At 46.9% G+C, this 23,178-nt stretch overlaps 6 protein-coding genes across 6 annotated transcripts; 4 read left to right on the top strand and 2 right to left on the bottom strand.

Annotated features, from left to right (window-relative positions):
- Window positions 1-980: 980 nt before the first annotated feature.
- Window positions 981-3,661, top strand: FIBRA_01926 (uncharacterized protein; the record flags this gene model as incomplete). The annotated part of the gene is made up of 9 exons (XM_012323794.1): window positions 981-1,403; window positions 1,461-2,189; window positions 2,252-2,279; window positions 2,328-2,525; window positions 2,586-2,786; window positions 2,844-2,876; window positions 2,932-2,940; window positions 2,998-3,196; window positions 3,253-3,661. The coding sequence occupies 9 exons, from the start codon at window positions 981-983 to the stop codon at window positions 3,659-3,661; spliced, it is 2,229 nt and encodes a 742-aa protein (XP_012179184.1).
- A 1,853-nt stretch (window positions 3,662-5,514) lies between these two features.
- On the bottom strand, window positions 5,515-8,172 carry FIBRA_01925 (uncharacterized protein; the record flags this gene model as incomplete). The annotated part of the gene is made up of 21 exons (XM_012323793.1): window positions 5,515-5,693; window positions 5,750-5,883; window positions 5,940-6,132; window positions 6,184-6,242; window positions 6,301-6,315; window positions 6,375-6,399; window positions 6,452-6,494; window positions 6,548-6,624; window positions 6,679-6,750; window positions 6,807-6,860; window positions 6,923-6,985; window positions 7,041-7,114; window positions 7,175-7,249; window positions 7,307-7,330; window positions 7,383-7,402; window positions 7,464-7,482; window positions 7,541-7,565; window positions 7,623-7,725; window positions 7,777-7,844; window positions 7,916-7,924; window positions 7,974-8,172. The coding sequence occupies 21 exons, from the start codon at window positions 8,170-8,172 to the stop codon at window positions 5,515-5,517; spliced, it is 1,530 nt and encodes a 509-aa protein (XP_012179183.1).
- A 1,656-nt stretch (window positions 8,173-9,828) lies between these two features.
- FIBRA_01924 (uncharacterized protein) lies at window positions 9,829-12,732 on the top strand (the record flags this gene model as incomplete). The annotated part of the gene is made up of 18 exons (XM_012323792.1): window positions 9,829-10,027; window positions 10,082-10,090; window positions 10,462-10,486; window positions 10,539-10,557; window positions 10,621-10,640; window positions 10,697-10,720; window positions 10,776-10,850; window positions 10,913-10,986; window positions 11,038-11,117; window positions 11,179-11,490; window positions 11,545-11,587; window positions 11,639-11,663; window positions 11,717-11,731; window positions 11,790-11,848; window positions 11,910-12,090; window positions 12,145-12,278; window positions 12,335-12,493; window positions 12,557-12,732. The coding sequence occupies 18 exons, from the start codon at window positions 9,829-9,831 to the stop codon at window positions 12,730-12,732; spliced, it is 1,629 nt and encodes a 542-aa protein (XP_012179182.1).
- Window positions 12,733-14,074: 1,342 nt separating this feature from the next.
- On the top strand, window positions 14,075-16,220 carry FIBRA_01923 (uncharacterized protein; the record flags this gene model as incomplete). Its single annotated transcript, XM_012323791.1, has 18 exons — window positions 14,075-14,086; window positions 14,148-14,177; window positions 14,228-14,246; window positions 14,303-14,322; window positions 14,378-14,409; window positions 14,465-14,539; window positions 14,599-14,672; window positions 14,737-14,816; window positions 14,868-14,916; window positions 14,976-15,047; window positions 15,100-15,176; window positions 15,230-15,272; window positions 15,329-15,353; window positions 15,411-15,425; window positions 15,482-15,540; window positions 15,591-15,783; window positions 15,838-15,971; window positions 16,033-16,220. The coding sequence occupies 18 exons, from the start codon at window positions 14,075-14,077 to the stop codon at window positions 16,218-16,220; spliced, it is 1,197 nt and encodes a 398-aa protein (XP_012179181.1).
- A 312-nt stretch (window positions 16,221-16,532) lies between these two features.
- Window positions 16,533-19,676, bottom strand: FIBRA_01922 (uncharacterized protein; the record flags this gene model as incomplete). Its single annotated transcript, XM_012323790.1, has 3 exons — window positions 16,533-18,518; window positions 18,762-19,588; window positions 19,634-19,676. The coding sequence occupies 3 exons, from the start codon at window positions 19,674-19,676 to the stop codon at window positions 16,533-16,535; spliced, it is 2,856 nt and encodes a 951-aa protein (XP_012179180.1).
- Window positions 19,677-19,954: 278 nt separating this feature from the next.
- FIBRA_01921 (uncharacterized protein) lies at window positions 19,955-21,219 on the top strand (the record flags this gene model as incomplete). Its single annotated transcript, XM_012323789.1, has 7 exons — window positions 19,955-20,191; window positions 20,249-20,289; window positions 20,352-20,581; window positions 20,647-20,805; window positions 20,864-20,944; window positions 20,994-21,059; window positions 21,110-21,219. The coding sequence occupies 7 exons, from the start codon at window positions 19,955-19,957 to the stop codon at window positions 21,217-21,219; spliced, it is 924 nt and encodes a 307-aa protein (XP_012179179.1).
- Window positions 21,220-23,178: the final 1,959 nt, after the last annotated feature.

Here is a 23,178-nt window from a genome sequence, read left to right as displayed (position 1 = left end):
TCAGGGCTTTGTCGGGATGGACTTGCGGCTAGATAAAGCCGTATCCGATGTGCGGCGCTGTTCACACGCCTTTTGTGTACATTCACCCATAGCTTAATCCGTCTTTTACAGCTCGGATTAGAAGAAAACAGCACAAGTGCGAACCTGCACTGAAGCTGGAGTGACAAACTAACAATTGCCTACTATGAACCCAACCGGGAGGTCAACCAAGATGGGATTTCGATGCCCGCTCGGTTAAGTCCGAGTCCAAGTACAACTGCTGAAGCTGAAGCGCCCATGCAGATTCGGTTCCACTCTCCAGTGTACATAGGGACGTGCACATCCTCCTGACACCCTTCATCTTCCTGTCTCTAAGATAGAATCTGTGTATTTCAGAAACGTTAGCGGATCTATGCTGTCTCCAAGCTGTTCGTTCTCGACGCTCTGGTACTTTGATTCAGTGGTCCTTACTACACTTGCTAAATTTATGCACGCAGAAGTTTACTGTGAATACATTTCTTCAGCAGATCACATCAGACTTTCGAGCTCAGTGAATTAACTGCATTTCTCCACGAGTTTTCTGTAAGTTGTCAATTTCTTGCACGCTAATTATAATGTTGCGTATGCCCGACGGCGTATCGCGTCTTCCGGTGGCAATGGCCTCATTTAACCGCGCTGAATCCGCGGGTGACTATGCGATCACTTGAAGGCGTCGCTTGCCGACGTTTGTGTCATCGTTATACCATGAGGCTGTGTTGTAGCCTTCTCATCCGTCATTTCTGGCGCCACAAGTCGTTGGCGGGTTGAATTAGCGCTGGTGCCACTGAACTTCTTAGAGAGGGCTTATAATTCGCGTAGGGTCACTGTGAAGACACTTTTGCATGTTCAACATGTCTTTCAATTCTTCAAAGTCTTTTCGGCGGCACTTGAGCCGCCACCGTGATGTTACGACTTCTGTGAACATCTGTGAGTGATTATAGTTGCATCCATATTATTTCACAATGACTCCCGAGCAAGCCGATATCATTCCACCTTATTTCACATTTCCTGGGGCTCCTGGCGAAGTTGTCGACTACGATCCTTCTACCTTGGAACAGCCGGATGAAGAGCCCGTACCTGATGCGGAGCCCGGAACGGTGCTCGAAATCAAACATCTGCACGAGGTGTTCGATCAGATGAAGCATGACTACGTGATCAAGGCTGCGCCTCCTCAGGAGTCTTCTGGTGAAGGCAAGCATGGCGATGTAAAATATGCTGTATATGCTTTCACAGTCATCAAGAAGTTCATACCCAACGGCAATCAGTCAGTTAAGACATTTAACGTGCAAACGTTCTTAGAGATCCAAAGTGAACCACTCATAAGTATCGGGAAAGAAATTTTGGGGGAAGTCCAAGGCGTCTCGTGGACTGCAAAGCCTCTGCGTGTAATGTTCCAGTCGTTAATTGTTGATGTCCTCCGCTTACTGTAGATCGATTGGCAGGTAAACCCACAGACGCTTCTTGCTCAGCTCGGTCTCCTCAAGGCGCACTCAGCGAAACTGACATCGGAGGTTCAGTCCGCGCAGGAAGACTCCATCATTCACTTGCACAAGGCCCACCTCGATCACCTCTTGAAGTACCTCACCACGAGCTACGCGACGACGCTAGGCACGCTTGATTCGTTGATCGCGCACAAGGAAATCACTTTTGATCTGCTCTGGGCATTATTTGTGCCTAATAAGACCACGTTGTATATCCTATGTCCTATCACACGCGAACCTCGCGCAGTGCGCCTCGTGCACGCGGAGATGTGCCAGAAGATAGACCAAGAAGGTGTTGTCCCTACCGGTCTCGAGTTCTTTGGGCTTGTCGGTGGCGGAAAGCAGAACTCGGACCAGCGCGTGCAATATCTCTGGCGGCTTATAGTCGACTACGTTGAAGCTGATGTCCCAGAACCAGGGGAGAAAAATGGTACGAAGACCGGTTTTGGATACGCTAGCCTAGGTGTCATGTTGGATGTCCCCAATTTTACTGGAACGAAAAAAATCTCAATGCTTCCGGCGTATCCAATAGAGTATTATGCTGGACCTGGAGGTGTAGAAGGGTTGAAAGGTCGTCTTGTTTCCCGTGGGGAGAAGTGGGTTGAACTTGCTGGGAGCGTCCATCACTTGGCATACAAAGGGATGGCGTGGCAATGGAGCAACAACAACAAGCAGTACATACAGTGCAGCGTGTGTATTCCAACCCTCTCGAATTTCCTTCACGCCTAACAGACGTAATCAATCCGTGACAGGTTAATTCGCGCGTGGTCGTTGATCGAAGTACGTGGACGCATGTTCGCGAAGATCGGAGCTGATACTTGGTTGTAGAGACATTCATCGATGCTGCGCCGAATTATGGGAGACTCCCTCATGTAACCAAAACTTTAGAAGGCGAGGTTATCGATAGACATGCACTGCGCATCAATGCTGCAAATAGCAAGGATACACAACGCGAGCTCACAAGCGATGAACTGATGTTGACTTCGCCTATCGTTTATGGATTTAGTCTGCAAGACAAACACTGGCGTGAGTTGTTCAAAGATTGGGTCTAATCTACCACTCTCTCACTTATCCACCGACCGACAGTTGAATTTGCCGTTGAACTTATCAAGCCATTTGAATGGAACGACGAGGCATTTCAGCAACTTGTTATCCCAACCCAGCACAAGACGGTTTTGAAAATCTTACTCGAATCCTATAACTCGCATGCAACAGCAAATTTTGATGATTTCATCTCCGGAAAGGGTCTTGGACTTGTTATCAATTTGTTCGGTAATCCGGGAACAGGTTAGTTGGCTGTTCTGAATAGACCTGAATAATTCTAACACGTGGTTGGACGAACAGGAAAGAGTCTCACAGCAGAGGCTATGAGTGAACGTATGTACTCACTCGTCTCAGCAGTCGATCGAGATTAATTGCTCTATTTGTGCAGATCTTCGAAGTGAGTTGCAGTGTCAGTGGTAACCGAAAATGATAATTGTTGCTAACGTCACTCCAGAGCCGCTTTACGTCGTGGGAGCAGCAGAACTGGGAACCAGCGCAGAAGCTCTAGATTCCAAGCTGTCTTCTGTATTAAAGGTAGCAGCCTCTTGGGGCGCTGTCGTTCTCATAGACGAGGCAGACGTTTTCCTTGAGGAACGTTCCCTTCACCTTATTGAACGTAATGCCATGGTTGCTGTGTTCTTGCGACAGCTTGAGTAAAGCTTTTAATATTTAGTGTCTCATTCGCGTGCGCTAACCGATGATGCTTCAGATATTTCCGCGGCATTCTCTTCCTGACCACGAACCGAGTACGGGTATTCGATGAAGCGTTCCAATCACGCATCCACGTGTCGCTACGGTACCATGATCTTAATTCGGATGCACGTCGACAGATTTGGATCGCTTTCTTGCGCAAGGTGAACGGCGACTTGAAGGACGGAGGGTTGTCTAAGGAAGACTTGCGCGATCTCGGCGAGAAAAAGATTAACGGGCGCCAAATCAAGAATGTCGTGAAGACCGCCGCGGCTCTAGCTGCTGGTCAGCAAGAAACACTTGGGTATAAGCATCTGATGCAGGTCCTAGAGCTTATGGAAGAGTTCGACGCAAGGTCCGCTTGTTATGCATTGTCTTTCCGCCGCACATATATGCTAACATACCTCCCATCCGCTACAGCAACTTAATGTATCAATAGGATCCTGGCTATGTCTTTTTTTATTTGATGCTTTCGCGTTTGCTTTGCGGATCACATTTTGTACAACATCGCAGATAACTATATCGAGCTAGGGGTTTGAGTTCAACTACCGCTGTAGGAGTTTGATGATGACCCTTTAGTGATGTACCTACTCAAAGCTGCTTTAATGTAAACATAGAAAAGATGTGTATGTACGTGTAAAGTGGCATATACCTCAGAAAATTACAAGCGACTTCTCTGCGTTCATCACTATTCACTAGTAGCCTGTGTGGTTGGCAATTAAGCGCCCATCTGCTGCGCGCTTCCAATCTGCTCAGTCACGATCCCACCTCAACGTCAACGACAAGCATCAATTCTGCTCATTGGGTAAAGAAGTTCAAAGTTGACGCAGCTGGGCTCGCAGAAAGTTCTGTGGCGCAGATGCACTTTTGGGCGCTAGAAAAAATGCGAGTTTCTTGAAAATGCGGTCACACTGGTCCTATGACCCAAGTATGACCTTCGGTAGATCGCGCATGGCACGCCGAACGTCATCGACTCCCTTTGAGAATCATACTGTGGTCGGACAAAAAAGTCGTGCAGACTTTCAATCGCTTTGAAACAGCGATCTGTGTATCGCAGAACGGTTTCCTCTTCAATTCCTGCTTGGCGCACGATATCTTCAACGGATGCCCTATTCCAGAACCCATTCGATCGGGCGTGACTGCCAGCTGGGTCTGAACAGTTGCTTGGGGATTATTCGAATTGTTATGAAAAACTTAGTAAAAGTGGGGATGACATTGAAGACATATGGAGATACCCGCAGCATCTGTATAAACCATCCATGATCCCTGTGATCTTTCTGGTACTCCCATGCCAGATGTAGATTTCCGAGGCATAAAACGCGTTCACGTCCGCGCCAGTATCGAGTTGTCCTGATTGCCTGAAGTACCTTGACGTCAATATTAAGCTGTTGATATATTGCCTCAAGACTCTCAAGCTGTGTGAATACCTCTCAGAGGGCAGCAAACAGCACATATGAGTGGATGTACTTATCATGCAGTGGTTGGTTAGGCATCCTATCACGCTAGGGTTCTCCAAAACATGCTCATTAATAATCGCAATCGTATATCTGAGTGTGACATTAGATAAGCAGGAGACATAGGCATTTTTTCTCGTTTTTGCATCTCGGCTCACATTTTCTTCAGCGCCTAAATCCGCATCTGCGCCGCAGAACTTTCTGCGAGCCCAGCTGCATCAACTTTGAACTTCCCTAATGAGCCTGCCAGCAACGAGAAATGAAGGAAGAAGCGCACCAGAGTCTCAAATAGTGCTATTCATTTCTATATATACTGTACGCATCGCCTTCGGAGTTTCTGACTTCGTCGACGGTGACATTTACGTAGATCTTCGTTCCTTAATGGGTGTTTACACGGGCTCTTGACGACGAGAAGTGGCAATAAATGGGAACTTGAAGCAATAAAGACGAACACAGAACCCAAGGTCGACAGATATTTGACCACACTCCCAGAAGAACACAAACAACAGGCTCATTATACAGGCGATTGAACGAGACTCGAGTTACTTATTGGAGTCTCGGACGAGAAGAGCAATTCGGCAACAATGCTTAGGGGAATGATTCATGATTGGGCTCTCAGTTAAGCAGCTCTATATCATATACGGTGCTATGTATAGGCTCGTACGAGATAGTAAACCAGCTGAGAAACGAGGCCGTCGACGAGGCTTAGTGGCAAATTGAGGTGAGTCGCGTTGGAGCAAAAGAGCGCGCAAATCAGCCGGTTAAGTCGGGCCGACCTCAGGTAGCCGAACGGACTATGGGGTGAATTATCCAAATCTGTGTTGGTATCATAAAGTGTAGCGGAAGTCAGGAGCACGGTCGCCCATCCTGCGTAGCTCATCGTCGGTATACCTCTTGCGCATGTTGAGCGCCGCAATGTCTCTTTTGGTGTTGATATGCTTGTATATTATCACAGTGAGGGGCAAGAATATAAAGCCGATGCCAATAAACATGAGAGCGATAGCATCTGAATATATGATTCATTATCTGCAGGTAAGGGGCATCGAAGAACGTTAAACTCACGGCCCATGATATATCGCGGTGCATCTTGTGAGATATATACGTTGGACGCAATCGCTGCGCTGAAATTTCCTACGCCAATTTGAAGAGCCATGCCCACAGCTCGTTTATATTGGCCGGCTAAATTGTTTCCGAGCCTGTTTCGTGCCATTCGTACCGGGATGCAGACCAATAATATAGCAGAATTACTCACCAGGCTACACTTCCAGGGAAAGCGGCGTAAGCTCCGGCTACGCAGAAGAACGTCCCAAAGTACTTGACGCCGTTTGGCGCATCCGATATATTGATAGCGAACCCAAAGAGACACATGGCAAGCCCAACGATAATAAATGGAGATCGCATCTTGATGTGGTCGGACCATGCTGCGAACACTACTACAAGTATCGCTGTAAGCAAGGTTAATGAAGCAGAGCTCATTTATACTTGATGATACGTACTTGCGAAGACGTAAGGAGGAACTGTGAGCAATTCACTAATAGCTGTGTTGTAGCCAAAGCTAGGATTGTATTCGATTGAATGACCTAGGCGAGCGAGCGACAAACTATGTTACTCACTCGTTGATGATTGTCCTGCGTCATCCCGATCTGCCAACTGAGCGCGGCAGGAACATACACAAATGTCCACTTACGGTAAAAATATTGTTATTCCGTATACTACAATCAGAATGAGAACGATTGTCACATTGCCAAAATGGCGACAGCTCACAGGGCATAACGATTGAAAAGTAGACTAAGATTTGCAACCATATCTGAATATAACGTATCAGGTGTGTTCGCCAGTGAACGACATATATGTTCTAACCTGCCAATCCGTGAATGCAGCAATCAAATGCCTGAGTTCGAAGTGTTCTTCTTCGCCAACCGAGGAATTGTCATACTCTAGAGATTTTAGGTGATTCAGTATGCTCATGAAAACACGATGATGGAGCTGACTCTTAGTCCAGATAACATATGCACGTTCTTCGGGAGTGAGAAATGTGGCAGTATCCGGAAAATCCACAAGTACTAACAATTGAAAGTAAATTCCGTCCAACCTTGTCAATAATACCTAGTCCACCCACTAAAAAATGAAATGAATCCAACTATAACTGTGGCAATTCCTTCGATGATCTTCCCTGTACTATTAGATTATAGTCTGCGAAGATGAATGGACTACACACGAAAATCCAAGACCAACCCAGCATGCCGGCTGTACCTGACATGAAGGAGATACCGTATGCCAGCAGGCCAGAGAAAGCACCTTTTGATTTCAAAATTATGAGAGACATCCCGCATGGATCAGGAGTCAGATTGACCTGCGAGTGTCGCGCCGCCATAAAACACGCCCACACGAAGTTGTAGCATATGACGAGGGTACCAGAGAGTCATGCTGTGGGAAAAATACAGTGTTATTGCGACCTGATGCAAAAACAAAAAAACTGGTGCATACTAGTAGACAACGCCAGGGAATAGACCCGCTTCCGTGACACCAAGCAAGATGCGAGTGCCCACAAGTTGCGGATACCTGTGTGTCATGCTCAGCGGTGCGTACAGTCTATTACCAACTTAAATCCGATCTCACGTTTTAACGAGACCCATCAGAGCCCTGGGCATTTGAGCATAATGAGACATAATGCAAAACAATGAAAGTAACATACATAATGGTTCCCCAGAGAAGCTAGAAGTGATCATCCGGATGGTCATAAGAAGCGACGACCAACAACGAGTGATTGACTGACTGTGATTCCTGGTAGCCACCTAACAACGTGCAGTCAATTAACTCGGTGGAAACAGAATATATCAACGATCGATGCACCTAGATGGTCGGAATTTCTTCAATACTAAACTGATATTATGAGCGCTGTTAGCAAATCTGCGCTCCTATGCTCAAATTTTACCTTCCTTACTTTGCTGGGCATTCGAATAAACAGTATGGCTAATTTGAGGATTAAATGGCAACGACATTGTGAGCAAGGGAAGACAAACAATGAAATACATCGTCTAGAGCAGACAGTCAGTAGCGCAGGATGTGGTGATGTAGGGCTCACTGACGAGAGCGATGTTGTATTTATTTCCTGTTAATTGCAGCTGAGACGTAAGGCCTTCTAGCTTCGCATTGCCTGAAGACGATATGTTTTGACTGGGTTATCGCACGTGTGTCTTTGAAAAAAGGGCATCTGGAATTGCCTACCAATATTTCCTACAAATGAATGAATCTTTTGTGCCACAATAAACTGATAAAGACTGACCTCTGTCCATGAAGGAGAATAGGTACATAATCGTGAGGACGGGCATAATCCTTGCATCGATCTTTCGCCATAATTTCTTCTGTTGTTCCGGCGTGAATGCCGGCGATGGCGTCTTTGTCGAACCTTGTGCGCATTCGGCTATATTCACAGATTTCACGTCCACATCTAAGCTTCCAGATTTACTCTTCGAAGAGGACATTTCAGAGAAGTGCCAGAGACACAGAGGGATACAACACACCTTAGTTCCAACCCTGTGGTTATAGGTATACTGCACGCATATTCCCGAGTGACTCCAGTCCGTGTTGGAATTGCATAAGCCAAGCCATAGTCAAGAGCAAGAGAAGGCTCGCAAGCTCGACGGTGCCTCGATCACACCAATTCTGTAGAGGTTGTGAAAGTGGACCTGTACCCCACATCGAGCAGAAGAATGCTTCGGATAGGCTGGTTATTATCTTATCATGCTCATATGACCATGCCCGTAGCGGCACTATGTCATGCAACAATTCGTCCGAGTCAGGCGGGTATCCGACGGCGAAGGACGCAATTCCTCTTCATGATCGCGCGTTGAAGGAAACCAGAGCGCGGGCGCTGAATTGATAACACTGGCGGAGGGATAACGTTGACGGAGGGATACACCAAAAGAGATAACCAAATTGTGAAATACTGTAGAGCCTGACTCGGAGAGGGGCGTGTTGGACGAAGCCAAGGGTATACAGGTCTGTAACCCTGTATCAATGCCTATCCTGATCCCAGAGCAGTAGAAGGTGCCATGATAAGGCATCAGCCGGAGGTATGCATTTATGCTCCTTGGACTGAAGTCGATTTTTTTTTTCGCCCTTCGGTGACAAATAGTATGATAGTCACATCTCCAAGAATCATTGGCATACTCCCGTCTGTACTGAATACGGGACAAAAATTCTCACTTTTACTCAGAACATGCAAAAATTGAAGGTCTCTCGACCAGACAGGACTCGAGCTTAATGTGCGCCTATGATGCCCTGCTGCTTATGTATTCCTGTCAGATTTTCCCTGGCATTTGGGTTCACTCGAATTCTGATCATCAACGACTTCTGGTTGTTATTGAAGGTATCGCGACCACTGTGGAATGATTGATTCAACTCCGCGATACGAAAGAGTCGAGCTTATTGTATACATTGTGAGTCTAAGTATATGCTAATATTGATACACTTTTCGCATGCGTTAACATTTTTCACAGCTGATAATGCCTTCGTTGTCTGGCCCAAGACCAAGCTGACCAAAGTGGCACATTTGAAACACCCACGCAGAGTATGATAGTTCTTCCATGGGTGAAGGGGAGCGCGTTGAATGATAAGATCTCTGGTTTCGGCGCTTACTTATAATATGACAGGTAAATGTCTGTCCTTTCTGGGAAGGTGGTCTACTTCCAACTGGGGCTGATATTAAACGGTTTCATGGTCCAGTATTTTCTTATCTACCCCTGGCAGGTTGTCAGTGCCGTTTATCCTGCGCCTCATGTGGAGATTGTATTTTCACCGTCGAAACCTCACATGACCATTTTCAATCACATTCTTACGGACAAAATGGTCATATGGTTGTTGAATGTGCGTGATACGCCGACGGAAGCTGCCACCATTGTATCCGAAGCACTCTATAGTTCGATATGGGTAAAGACTTACATCGTGATCATAGCAGATTTCAGCTAGACGAGGTGTCATCGAGCTCTTCAACCTTCTGTTGTGCTTGGCCATGTCTTGGCTTCCATAATCTTGGTGTGGACTGGGGTCACTAGGTGATATACTCGCAGTCTACATAGGGCCTCGTTTCTAGAACCAGAGATGTGAATTCTCCCTCGACATCTTCACATCCGTCTGAAATGCCTTCCCCAACAAGTAATCCTGGACATCTAGAGGTTGACAAGAGGTCGGTACTCGTAGTCGAGTATGCGCAAGGTCAGACGGAAGGACCGACGCCTGCGTTAAGCCTGGAGCAGCAGAAGAGATTATGGCGGAAGATCGACGTGAAAATTATGCCCATCCTCACAGTCATGTACCTGTTCTCGTTCATGGACAGAGGTCAGCGATAGTCAAATTGAATTTAAAAAGTTTGAGATGTTCATATCCTCCTAGGAAACATCGGTATGCGATCACATATCTTGCATTTGGAGACATTTGTGTACTTACTTAAACGTGTTACAAATCGAGGGAATGCAAGGCTTGAAGGACTAACGTCTCAGCTGAACTTAACAGGGAATAAATACAATATTGCTCTCGTCAGTCAGATCTCTATCCCGTCTCTTGTCGTATTTCTAAAATGTCAAGATTTCTGTCACAGACAATGTACTTTATTGTCCGTCCCCTTCTCGAATTATCCTCAAGACACTGTGTATATCTAACCTTTGCGGTACCAGCCATATTGTTTATGCGAATGTCCAGCAAAGTAAGTATAGACAGGATCAAAGAAAATATATGCAAGTGAGATGATCTTACTGCTCTCAAATCTAGTTTAGTCCTAAAGAAAATCCGGCCGTCAAGGTATGACACTCGTTTGACCTACAACGTTTCGAAAGCTGATCACAACATTCAGGTGGCTACCAGGAATCACTGTATGTTAGTCCTTTCCTCTCACTGAATGAGCCTCTTACGGGCTGTGTCTTATCACGATGCAGCTTCTCTGGGGGACAATCATGTGAAGGGCTGGTTATTTCCTTCTCCTACTAATGGCTGACCATATTTGAACATCAGCGCTTTAATGGGTCTCGTAAAAACGTTTGGAAAGGATGAGATCATTGTGTCGGTGTGCAGCTGATATTGTTTCCCACAGGTACCCTCAACTAGTCGGTACTCGCATTTTGCTTGGTGTGACAGAGGCAGGCCTGTTCCCTGGTGCCATCTATTAGTGTGTATTCATGACTCAGTGTGGTCGATTTTCTACTTATTACCAACTTTTCTTTATGATAGCATGACGCTCTGGTACCCTCGCCACATGCTACAAGTCCGCATTGGTGTTTTTTATGGCGGTGCGTCACTCGCAGGTTAGTTCATCGTGCGAGATATACCCCTACCTCATTTGCTCTAAAATGTAGGCGCCTTTTCTGGTCTTTTAGCTTATGCAATCTCCTTCATGTCGGGAACGGCAGGGTTTCTGGGCTGGTCATGGATTTTTGTACGCACGCTAATTGTCTTATGTTTGTCTCATACAATCGTGACCTACCGTCATGCGGCAGATCATTGAAGGAATAGCGACAGTCGTGATCGGATTGGTTTCATTCTTCAGTTGGTCATTCTCGGTTCTGCGTCTTGAGGCGAAACTCATCATAAATTCTCTACCAGTACTGGTGGACTTCCCAGATACTGCTACTTTTCTCACTCCAGAGGAGCGAGCTTACGTGCTATGGACGAAGAGTAAGCTCCATGATTGCTCTGTCATCACGATCCATGCAGACTTTTTGGCGCTGCTAGAGTACGACAATTCGTCGGTCGGAGAAGAGGAACATTTCGAAATCAGACATTTAATTTCTGCGTTCACAGACTGGCAGGTCGGGACTTTGCATGATCTAACGGAAGAATATATCTAATACCTGGAAATTCAGATATGGCTACAGATTTTAAATTATTTTTCCATTGTCACACCACGTAAGCTATTTGCACATCGACAATGCAACTTAGGTCTCAGCCTCATTATAGTCTACGGAATAACGATCTTCTTACCGTAAGTTGATATAAATCGTCATCATGTTCAGAGGACTCAGCGAGATCACGTAGGACAATCATAAATGAGTAGGTGATATACTTGCGGAGACCTTCACCTCAGCCACTGAAGTACGCGACATGGCAGTTTTGGATACGATACAGCTATAAGCCAGCTGCTAACAGTTCCACCCTATGTTTTTGCCAGTGAGTATTGTCCTATAACAACTTTCTATATCACCCACCTTGCTTGCAGCGATTATTGTAGTGATTTTCGCAGTATGGTCCGACCACAACAAGGAACGATCCCCGTTTATCCTTTACGGATTGCTTATGTGTCAAATTGGCTTCATCATCAACATAACTAACGCACCAAATGGAGCCAAATATTTCGGGACCTTCCTCTGCGTTGCAGGATCCTACGGTGCCTTGCCCGGAGTCATAGCTTGGTAAATGACTCGCCCATTTTGTTTATTACCATATTGACATCGTAATGCGAACAGGCTTGGAAATAATCTTTCAGGTCAGTACAAACGTGCTGTGGGAATGGCCCTCCAGATTGGTATCGGAAACTTTGGCACGGCAATTGCCTGTAATGTATATCTCTCAAAAGACGCACCGCGATATGAAATGGGGCGTGAGTCGTATGTTTCACACTTCATGATACAGTATATTCATGGAACACGTCTTCAGATGGCATTGTCCTCATGTTCATCGCCATCGGGTGGATAACTGTTCCCATTACCAGATTCATCTATGCTAGAATTAACGCACGAAGAGACGTCTTGGTGCGTGAATTGCACGAAAAAGCCCTTACGTGTACCGATGATGAACTGCGGAGGATGGGTGATCGTGCGCCAGACTTCCGTTATACTTTGTAACCAGCATAGAGGTTTTTTCTATGACACAATCCAGTCTTTAATCTCGAGTCCCAATACGAATTGCCAATGCCACAGCTCTGGCAACCTGTGGTCGGGAGTCGGTCCGATGTCGCTAACATCTCGAATAGAATGTGTGCCACTCAGGTCGTGTTGGAGTTCGATGGTTGGAACCGGGACGCGGGTCGATTGGACGTGGGGATAATCGCATGAGGGTTACGACCCCTCTGCTGGCTACTATATATACGTGCGTGGCACAGGCCATAGCGTACTCGATCCCTTGTCCATTGTGGCGCGAAACAAAGCAACTACAACAGATCGCGAGAGCTGCCCTGCAACTTCTGATTCGGAGGCACTCCCGTTCTTGTTCCAGCATGTCCACATACGACTCTGCTATACAGTCTCAGCACATAACACTTCAGGCTACGGGAATTGCGGGTTCAAACATTCCTTAGATCTTCGATCATTCACGACACTGCTTGTACTTGAGCATCCATCAAGCTAACGCAATTCATGTACTTACTGTCTACATAGGGCTCGGCCCTCGCGGACACTAAAGGGATGATAAAAAAAGCTAACGCAATACGAAAGAGATGTGCGCACTCTCCTACCGTCGGGCCCGGGAAACCCGTCTTAACGATAAGGAAGGGCTGCCGTCAGGTCCCGATGCTCTATCGCTGGGGGTCATGAGACCAGCAATGAGCATGATGGTAACACCCCACACCTCTTATCGCCGTAGCCGAGAGGCGTTGCGGGACAACGCTGGGATAATGCGGGGCATCACTTCCACATTCGATCACGAAGATGTCGACGTGACCAGGATACATATGCGTCTTCTATTGTCCCGTAGCGCCGGTTGGCGTTTGCGCAAAAGGTGAGCAGCTCGCAATATATATATATTTATGCAATACCGCTCATATACTGATGCGCTTCCCACCGGAACCGCACTTTGGCCTCCTACTGTCTCCGTTTGACCCTGGTTCTCAGAGATGTCCGCTTCGCGAAGCAAGACCTGTGGGAGCGTCGAACTAGAGAAGAGTCAGCTTGACGCACTCGAACATACGTCTCAGTCTGACACCACTGAACCACCGCCCCTACCAAGGCGGCCAATACTCACATCAGAACAGGAGAGGAAGTTATGGCGAAAGATAGATGCGAGGATACTACCCATTGTCACGATTATGTACCTATGTTCGTTCCTGGATAGAGGCAAGGGCGTTTTTGATTGTATGATGGAAGAAATGATCTGACCACCTCGATTTTCGCTAGGAAACATTGGTATGCTACGTTCGTATCATACATTCCAGCTGACGTACTCATACGGAAATTTGAAGGGAACGCGAAGATTCAAGGCTTAACGACACAATTAGATCTGACGGGGAACAAATACAATATTGCTCTTGTGAGTTTGAGTGACCTTTGGCTTTCGGTGAGATCAGAGTTTCTGATCAGTTCCAACCCGCGTCTTAGACTATGTACTTTGTGGTCAGTACTGACCTGAATAGACTGCGTTAAAAGGCTGAATATTATGAAAACAGCCATATTGCTTATTCGAATGCCCGGCGAAGTCAGTGAAATCGATGCTAATAGCACTATAACTCAATGCACTCACTCACTTATTTACTTAGCCTGCTACTAAAGAAATTTCGCCCTTCAAGGTACGTCACCGCTCTGACATTTAAACGTCTAATGTATCATTCTCTAACAGATGGTTACCTGGAATCACTGTGCGTACCTCGAGAACCCCACCCTCCACCTCCTTATTGATTCGATATCGATCTAGTTATTGTGGGGTATAATAATGTAGGGTTTCTATTTTTAGGTTTTCCAACTTCTCTGATTGGACTTGACCGTGCAGGACCCTCATGGGCCTGGTAAAAACGTGAAGAAGTTTGAATTTATATGTCTTAATGCTCGCACTGTGATGTTAACCCGAACGCACTAGCTATCCGCAGCTCGTCGGTGTTCGGATATGTCTTGGCATAGCAGAGGCAGGGCTATTTCCCGGCGTGGTATACTAGTGAGCTGACAAGCCTCATTTTTCGATGCATGCTTACAACTCATAATGTGTTACGCCAGTATGACGTTGTGGTATCCTAGATACATGCTGCAATATCGGGTCGGTCTCTTGTTTGGAGGTGCTACTGTCGCCGGTAAGCTTGTTTGTGTACTACTTTTGAGCTGAATCATCCCGAATATACCTGATCTAGTATGTAGGCGCCTTTTCCGGCTTACTCGCATGGGGCATTTCGTTCATGTCTGGTACTTCTGGCTTGCTCGGTTGGTCATGGATTTTTGTGCGGTTACTCATTCCCAGAGCATGGATAAGAATTAATACTGAACCCCAGATCCTTGAGGGACTTGGGACCGTCGTGGTCAGCGTGATCGCATTATTTGGTAAACAGACTTGTCCTCCCTGATGTAATTTTTTCCATTCATGAATTTGATGTCCACAGTATTGGTTGATTTTCCGGACACAGCGACATTCCTTACTCCGGAGGAACGTGCCTGGATTATCTGGCGAAAAAGTATGTTTCTATCAACTCATTTTTTGGGTCATTTTGTGACGTGATTATCAAGAGTACGACATCTCTTCTGTGGGAGAGGAGGAGGATTTTGAAATGAGGCATCTTATTTTAGCGTTCACTGATTGGCAGGTGGGTCCGTATGTTTCCCTTCGTGAGACTGGAAAGCTAAGTTCATGGCTTAGATTTGGCTACAAATTGTTGTTTATTTTTCTATTATTACACCTCGTGAGTGGTGCTCGCGGAACAAGTCTGAATGGGACACTTATTTATTCGACACCTAGTCTACGGCATATCTCTCTTCTTACCGTAAGGAAACATGAAACTCTGTATGCCTTCTCCTAACGTTAATGCCGCACTGTATAGGTCTATTATTACTGGGTGCGTTGCCATGACAAAGGGTCTGGTACGTTGTAGGATCGCTTACATTCCTTTAGCTTTGGATACGGCACCGCAGTTAGCGAATTGCTCACCGTCCCGCCCTATGTTTGCGCTAGTGGGTCCACCAATTCTTGCGACACTTTGACCTTACTGACCTGCTCACAGCCATAATTCTGGTGATATTTGCCGTGTGGTCCGACCACATAAAGCTACGATCCCCATTCATCCTGGCTGGGCTGATTATGTGTCTGATCGGGTTTGTCATCAATATATCGGATGTTCCGGCTGGAGTCAAGTATTTTGGGACATTCTTTTGTGTATCGGGATCATATGCTGCGTTCCCGGGAATTGTTGCATGGTACGCAGCTCTTAAATTCTATATAATGAGTCATCGGACTAAATGAATTTTAAGGCTAGGGAACAATCTTGCTGGACAGTACAAGCGGGGTGTCGGAATGGCGCTTCAGATTGGAATAGGAAACTTTGGGGGAGCAATTGCAAGTAATATATATCTCTCGGAGGATGCGCCGCGTTATATCCTGGGACGTAAGTATGATGTCTTTATATTGCTCAACGAGTTACTCACGTATGGTATCAATATCTGCAGACGGAATTGAGCTTATGTTCGTCGGCATTGGATTTATATCGCTCCCTCTCACAGTGTTGATATACAAGAGGATCAACGCCAGCAGAGACATCACGCAGCGCGAGTTACACGAGAGAGGTGTAGCATACGCTGACGACGAACTTCGACGAATGGGAGATCGTGCCCCTGACTTTCGTTATACGCTCTGACGACTTATACAACTCTGCGTTTTCATCGTATTTCTTGAGCTCATACCGCCTCTACGCCATCAATGATACTGCGCTGCGCGATTTACCGTATTGATAGAGATTTCCCTGCATTGCACTCATGACGGTCGTAGTTACACGCCAAAAGTTACGCTATATTGAGCATTCCAATTATTGTAAAATACAATAGCAGCCTTCCAGAATAACTAATGTTGAACGAGACACTCTTCCGATAAATACACTACTTCCACCAGCTAGAGAAGATCCGAGATACATACTACAATACAAACCGGGAGCAAATATGGAATAAACTAATTAATCGGAGTCAGGGTCGACAAACCTAATGCTCTCCACGCTGCTCGGACTCGATGCTGGTCGTATAGAAATCTCTGCACCAGCTGAAGCGAGACTGGGGAGTAGGGATGGCCTTAGTCTGGAAAGCGGCACGGATTTTTTCCTGTTTGTCGTAGACGTCCTTTTCGAAATCGACTTGAGCTTTGGCGGCTCTTGCGCCTCACTCGCATGCTGGGAATGACCATTCTGCTGTCCTTCTGTAGGGCTGTCGCTACCCTCATCTTGCTTATCCTTATTGGCTCTTACACTCAGGGGCGTGCCGGATGGTTGATGTTGATCATCTGTAATAGGTGAACGCATCGTCGTCATTCGCATCGTGACGGGTATTGGCATCCGCAAGGGGAGGGGCATGCGTAGTTCAGACCCCGAAGCCGTTGTGGAAGGGGTATCCTCTTCATTTGTTGTCACATGTACTTGAGATGAAAGTGGTGAATGAGGACGGACTTGACGCGTCGGTGAAAGATTGTCGCGTTTGCGTTCGAATATCCGAGCACGGGAACGTCTTTGAGTGCCACGAATCGACCTCCGAATTAACGAATCAGCAGAAGAATACGAGTTCAGTGTTCGTGCCCGTGAAAGCGAAGGTGAGCCCAGCTCCGCACGAGCATCAGCAACCCACCACGAACTGCCATTCGGAGATGAGCTGTAGAAGTCTCCAGGGGATCCATCGCTCAAACTAGCAGGGTCAGCACTTCCCCAGACGGGTGTCGGGTCGCTAGCCCAGGGAATCCGGCGGTAATCCACCTGCGCAGTCATCTCTATATCGCGCTCGAGCTGATCCAAGCGGAGCTCCTCAGTAAGAGCATGTGCGCGCTGCTGGCGCACGAGATCGTCGGGCCATCCTTCCCATTCCCTTTCGCTCTCTTCAGAGCTAGCCTCGCTGTCGCTCTCACTTTCGCCGTCAAGATTGCAGCGCCATAAGGCGGGGGGGATCATCGTGCCATCGCCTCTTACAGGCGACGTAACTTTCAATGGAGGAGCGGAATTTAGAGGCCGAACGGGAGAAACGACAATGTTTACGCCAGGCCTGTCTTTGGTCTTTTCCGCCAGCTCGTCTCCGGAGTCCTCGTTAAGGACCCCACACGAGAGATCGTCCAAACTGTCGTCGCCAAACATGACAAGTTCCATTGCGCGGCCGATAGGCCCAAGTCCAGCTTTGCGTGCACGTTGCACTACCGCTAGGCGCCAGTCGGGATAATGTAGGCTCTTGATCTTCTGTCTATTAGTGCGCCTCAGCGTGGACAATTTACGACTTGGTGATGCTTCCAAAAATCGAGATGGACTGGGAGCGACTTTACCCTCAGGAATATCAAGAGAAGAGGGTGTATGTGCGGGATCTGGTAAAGGCTTCAAGTATGTCGCCATCGCAGATGGAGAGTCAGTAACACGAGGGCCGAGATGATCGACAAAGGATGATGTGCAGAGGTTGGGTGCATGGCGATGCAAAATGCGGAGAACGTTATCGAAAGCTGCATCATTGAGCATGTTCATTACAATCCAAACTCCGTTACCATCGTCTTCTGAGTCAGGTATATTGAGCTGATCACGATCAGATGTCCCAGCATTATGTTCTGATGTAGGCAAGACTTCGTCCTGAACATCGCGGGAAGCTCGGCGCCACCAGCCTGTGCTGCTCTCACTGGTGGTCCTCAATCGTTCTTGCATACCTGCCTTAGAAACAGGCTGTGAAGACGGCAATGACGCAGTAGTTGTATGGGTGGGAGAATGGGGAGGAGGGTGCGGGCCTGATCGAAACTTTACACATAGGATCCTACAAGTGTTAACGTCCGCGTGAGGTAGATGCAGATGCGCCGTGGGTGACGTTGGGGATGAGAGCGGTGTAGATGTGGAAGATGCTGGTGGCGCATCCTTGGGTGAATAAAGGTGATCACCACTGCGAAGGCAAAGAATCGCATTCAAAGGTGCAATATGCGTAGGCTGAGGATCCTGTACAACAAACATATAAGAACTCAAAGTATAGGGTACAGAGCGCAGGAAAAATAGCAAAACGAGCCGAGTCAAATTGAGGGAAGAGTGAAGCTATCATGCTCCAAACCTCAGCTGAAACTACAGCATCATGGTTCAAGCATCTGAACGACAAAAAGGAGGGGTCGGATAAGACATCATACACAGCTGTTCCGCGCACTGGAGCAAATACCTCAAAGGAGATAACAACCGGAGAACACTCACAAAACGACCCCTGCAGAGCTTGAACATACCCTGATGAATGACCACCCATCGGTCACGCCATTCCATCTTCTTCCTACGTCTCCTTTCTGCCTTATCCCTTTTTCTCATCTCGCCACTAGACTTGTCTCTCTCCTGCGCCTCGTGCACCATGTCACCTCCTGCTCCGTTTCGATTTGGCAATCTCTTCTCTCGCTCCTTCTCTTTACCCCTGTCCTTTGCCTGGGACTCCACGACAGAGATGTGCTCAGCCGTTAACTCGGTACCGACAACACGTAATGCCCACACGCGCGCCTCGAAATAGGGCCGGATGTAGGCCTCGGGCATGCCCCGGGGAAGTAATACCACAGTGTCTGGGCCGGGGTGGAGCTCGAGCAGTTCGTACGGCAGTAGACAGTACCACGCAAGGTTGAAGTGGTCTTCCAGCAGTTGGCCAGTTGAGAACGACAGCAGAGCGTAGCGTCCGTCGGACGTCAATGAGTCAGGAACAGGCGTACGAGTGACAAGAGTCGACGAGGAGTGCCCTGCTTGATGCAGAGAGGGGCTGTACTTATACTTCAAATGATTTGGGTCATCAGAGGCATGGCCTAACTCTGAGTCAGATAGAACGTCCTCCTCCCAATCGTCCTCGCTTCCATCGCCATACTCGTCGTGCCCACGCAAAGAGAATGTAATTGGCGAGAGCGCGCGCCCCCTCCGATCGGACTTTCTCTTTGGAGGAGAGTGCTTTCGCAAAGATAAAGGAGAGAATTTGCTAAGTAAGAATTGCTTCACCCGAGCAATGGATAAATTGCTGTCGACATTTGTAATAAGCCATTGGTCGGTGGTCACTGCGTGTGGTCAGCAACGCGTGAAAGGCACGATCGGAAACATACCAAGTCTACAAGCGAGAGGAATAGGATTGGAGGGGACATTCATTGTAAGGTGATCATACCGGCAGGATTGTGATTGTGGGTATAGTCGACAAAGAGCGTGCGCAGAGCTGATGGTCGAAATAGAGGAACCGGAGATGCCTTCACTGATCTTAGTATGTAAGTGTCGGAGTATTGTAGACTAAATTAACAGGCCTGGTAAATATCTCAGTGAAGCTTTCCAAGTTGCTGGACTTATATTATATCAAACCGGCGCGACAAGTCGTGACTGCCTTCTGCTGTACCGTATAAGTCTGACTCCACCGACTTCGCCAAAAGACCAAAATGAGTCTTAAAGTGCTGCAGTTTACTAGTGGAAGAGTGCTTGCCAGCGTCTCTATTCTATACCGACCAAGCTCTAGTACATCACATTCAATTCCTCGTCGACTGTGTAGAGACATTCAAACAGCTACGACACAAGCCGAAGCGTATCTCGAGAATCTATCTTCTCATCCTGGTATTTCCTGTCTAGCTCTCAATCGCCCACAAGCGAAAAATGCAATTTCGGTCAAATTACTGCAGGTATTCATGCTGGAAGTTCGGGAACATTTCCAATGACATCGAGCGCGTGGTTCGTAGGAGTTCCGCGAATGTCTGGATACGGTGCATTTCGATAATAGGTGCGTTTATATCGTGGTGTGCCTAATGGAACTCTTCCTACCAATTGCTGACGGTAAAACAGCGTCCGTGTTCTCATTATTCGGTCATCTGCGCCTGGCTCGTTCTGTGCTGGTGCAGACCTTATTGAGAGACGCTCTATGACCAAAGCCCAAGTGGATAAGTTCCTCCTCGATTTGCGTGGTGCGCTGGCTAGTCTAGAGAACCTGCCCATGCCAACAGTAGCTGCCATCGACGGGCCTGCGCTTGGCGGTGGCCTCGAGTTGAGCCTCGCTTGTGACTTACGAGTTGCAGGTAAGTGTCAGTTTTCTCTCACTTAAAGCTCTTCCAATCAACCACATGGCTTTTCGTCGACGTAGGTCATAGTGTGACAAAGATTGGACTCCCAGAAACGCGCTTGGGTATCATTCCGGGTGCCGGAGGAACACAGCGCCTTACTCGTTTACTTGGTGTTGCGAAGGCAAAGAGCTTAATATTTACTGCGCGTTCTCTGTCTGCGTCTGAAGCTCATGAACTTGGTATTTACCATTTCTTGTCCTTTGACGCTCTGGCCTCGAACTCTGTACCGTTTGCTAGGTTTGGTCGATTATGTGTCCGTCTGCGAATCTTCTGCATTCGACAAATCTCTAGAATTAGCTAAAGAGATCTGTCACAATGGTGAGAGATAATGTAGTATTCCTGGGTGGAAAGAGCTAATATCTATTAGCACCTCTGGCGTTGCGGGCAGCGAAGCAGGCAATATCACGAGCCCCAGAGCTCAGTTTGGAGTCTGGTAAGTAGAATGCAGTCTGAAGATTCAACATCTAACCTTTGCCCTGCCAGGTCTCGACTTCGAGAGAGCATCATATGAGCCGTTATTGAATACCAGCGATCGGATAGAAGCATTGAACGCGTTCAAGGAGAAACGTCTTCCAATGTTCAAGGGGGAATGATTATTAACTGATAAAAATAGTATAGTCTTTCAGAACATGCTCATTGACCTAACAATCAACCTGTGTGTGCACAGCAAAGCTCACGCAATGTTCCCCTTCTGTAGTTATTGTATGGCGATCGAGACTGACTGTTATATACTAGAGCACAAGCAACACAAAATTATTCTGTGCTTTCCTTAATAGTACCATTGTGTCAGGCTGACACTATGTTGGCCCATCTGACTTGCCCTCTTCAAGACTCTTGGTCACTGCATCTGATGGCCTCGCGAATTTTTGGGACATCATTTATGACACCTTGGCTATGTGTCCCTGCCCTTATCTCTGAGATTGATGGCCTGGGTGTTGTGAAAGATGGCACCCAACACAGCACCTAGACTGAGTGCCAGCTCACATGACTTGATTTTTACCTGGATGACCACATCCACCAACCTCTTCAGAACCTTTGGGACATGTTTATTATGTCCAAAGGTCTCTGGATCTTGAGCCCCATCTGTGTCCTATGAAAATTCTGCTCTGAATGTTTTTTCCCCCAGCATCTATCCTGCTTTTAGCCTGTCTCATCCCCAGTTAAAAGTAATATTAATTGCTCCAATTATACAAAAAGAAGGTAGAATGAAATTTAATGAACAATGAATGTTGATTGTAGTACATGCAAATTCAATTTTATTATCACAGTTTTCCAAATAATATTCCAGAATAAGCATGCGCCTACCTTATCTTATCAGATATAGATTAGATATAGATTAGATGCATGCCAGAGTATCTACAGGATAGTAGAGAACCAGCTAGAAGGTTCCAGGACACAGTTGTTAATCAGGTAACAGCTCACTAAGCAGTTCTACTCAGCATTGCTTAGTGGTCAAGACCCACACATCACCTGGTATTTTAGTCAGACTCCAGCTTGGGGATTTGTCATCACTACCGTTTAGTAAGATAGTCAGCAGGTGTTTAGTAGATAGCCAATAGGATAGCTAGCACAAGTACCAGGGGTCTTGTCTTGCAGTATCAGGGGGGCTTATCTAGCATGTATATAAGCCAGGAGGTCTGCACCAGTTAGGGCCAGACTAGTTATAGTCATTCACTTACTTTCACTCAGAATACGCCCTCTATAAGTAAACCGCCCTCAAGCCTTTTACTCAGAAATATCATATAGTGAGTATAGTCTAGGTCAGGGTTAGGTTTTGGGTCTAGGGTGGAGTCACAGCGGGTCATTGTGTGATATTATAACTAGTCTCCTCTATATTGACCACCATCTTGTAGATTCGATCAAGAGGTTTCCTCAGAAGTCTTGCAGAGTGGAGGAGTTGCTTTGAACTAGATTGCTTGCTTACCCTGTGGAGGTGAAGTGTCATCTACTTTATCTGTTGTTTCCTACTAGGACTGTCAAGAAGCTCAAACCATTTCCCCTGCTCCTATTCCCATCCTGGCCAGAGAGTTCCAAGGACCTCAGAACACTACACCTCAGCCCACAACTGAATCAATGTAGAGTTCAATGTTGCCTGCGAATTAAGAGCTTATTTAGAGTGACACAGAGAAGATAGTTCCATTGAGGTAGAGCAAGTAGTGCCAGCCATTGAGGCTTTAGAAGATACCAACTATATAGTTGAGGACAGATAAACAGGAGAAAGAGTAGGAACGGTCATACGAGGAGTTTTCCACGGGTGTGCTGATGCGACCTCGGGAAACCTAACCCTAACTTGGGGGTGCAAAGTAAAGGGTGAGTTCCTGTTTCTCGGGGAAGCTGACAGGGATGAGGGCTTGTAGTTGTGATAGCTCACTTGAACAGCGATGACTTTACTAGATTTTCTTGGGATGGTGTCACGAGACTATTTCGGACCGTCCAAACACTCCGACTTCTCATAGAAGTGGAGGGAAGGTAAGAGGGGAGCTAGCTTGATGACACAAACGTTGTCACAGAATTTCATGGCGTCTATCTTATCTATAACGCTTAGATGATCT

This window comes from Fibroporia radiculosa (genome assembly GCF_000313525.1).
Source record: "Fibroporia radiculosa TFFH 294 genomic supercontigs, scaffold993, whole genome shotgun sequence".
In the NCBI taxonomy this organism is placed as follows: Eukaryota; Fungi; Basidiomycota; class Agaricomycetes; order Polyporales; family Fibroporiaceae; genus Fibroporia; species Fibroporia radiculosa.
This window is presented reverse-complemented; position numbering and strand designations above follow the sequence as displayed.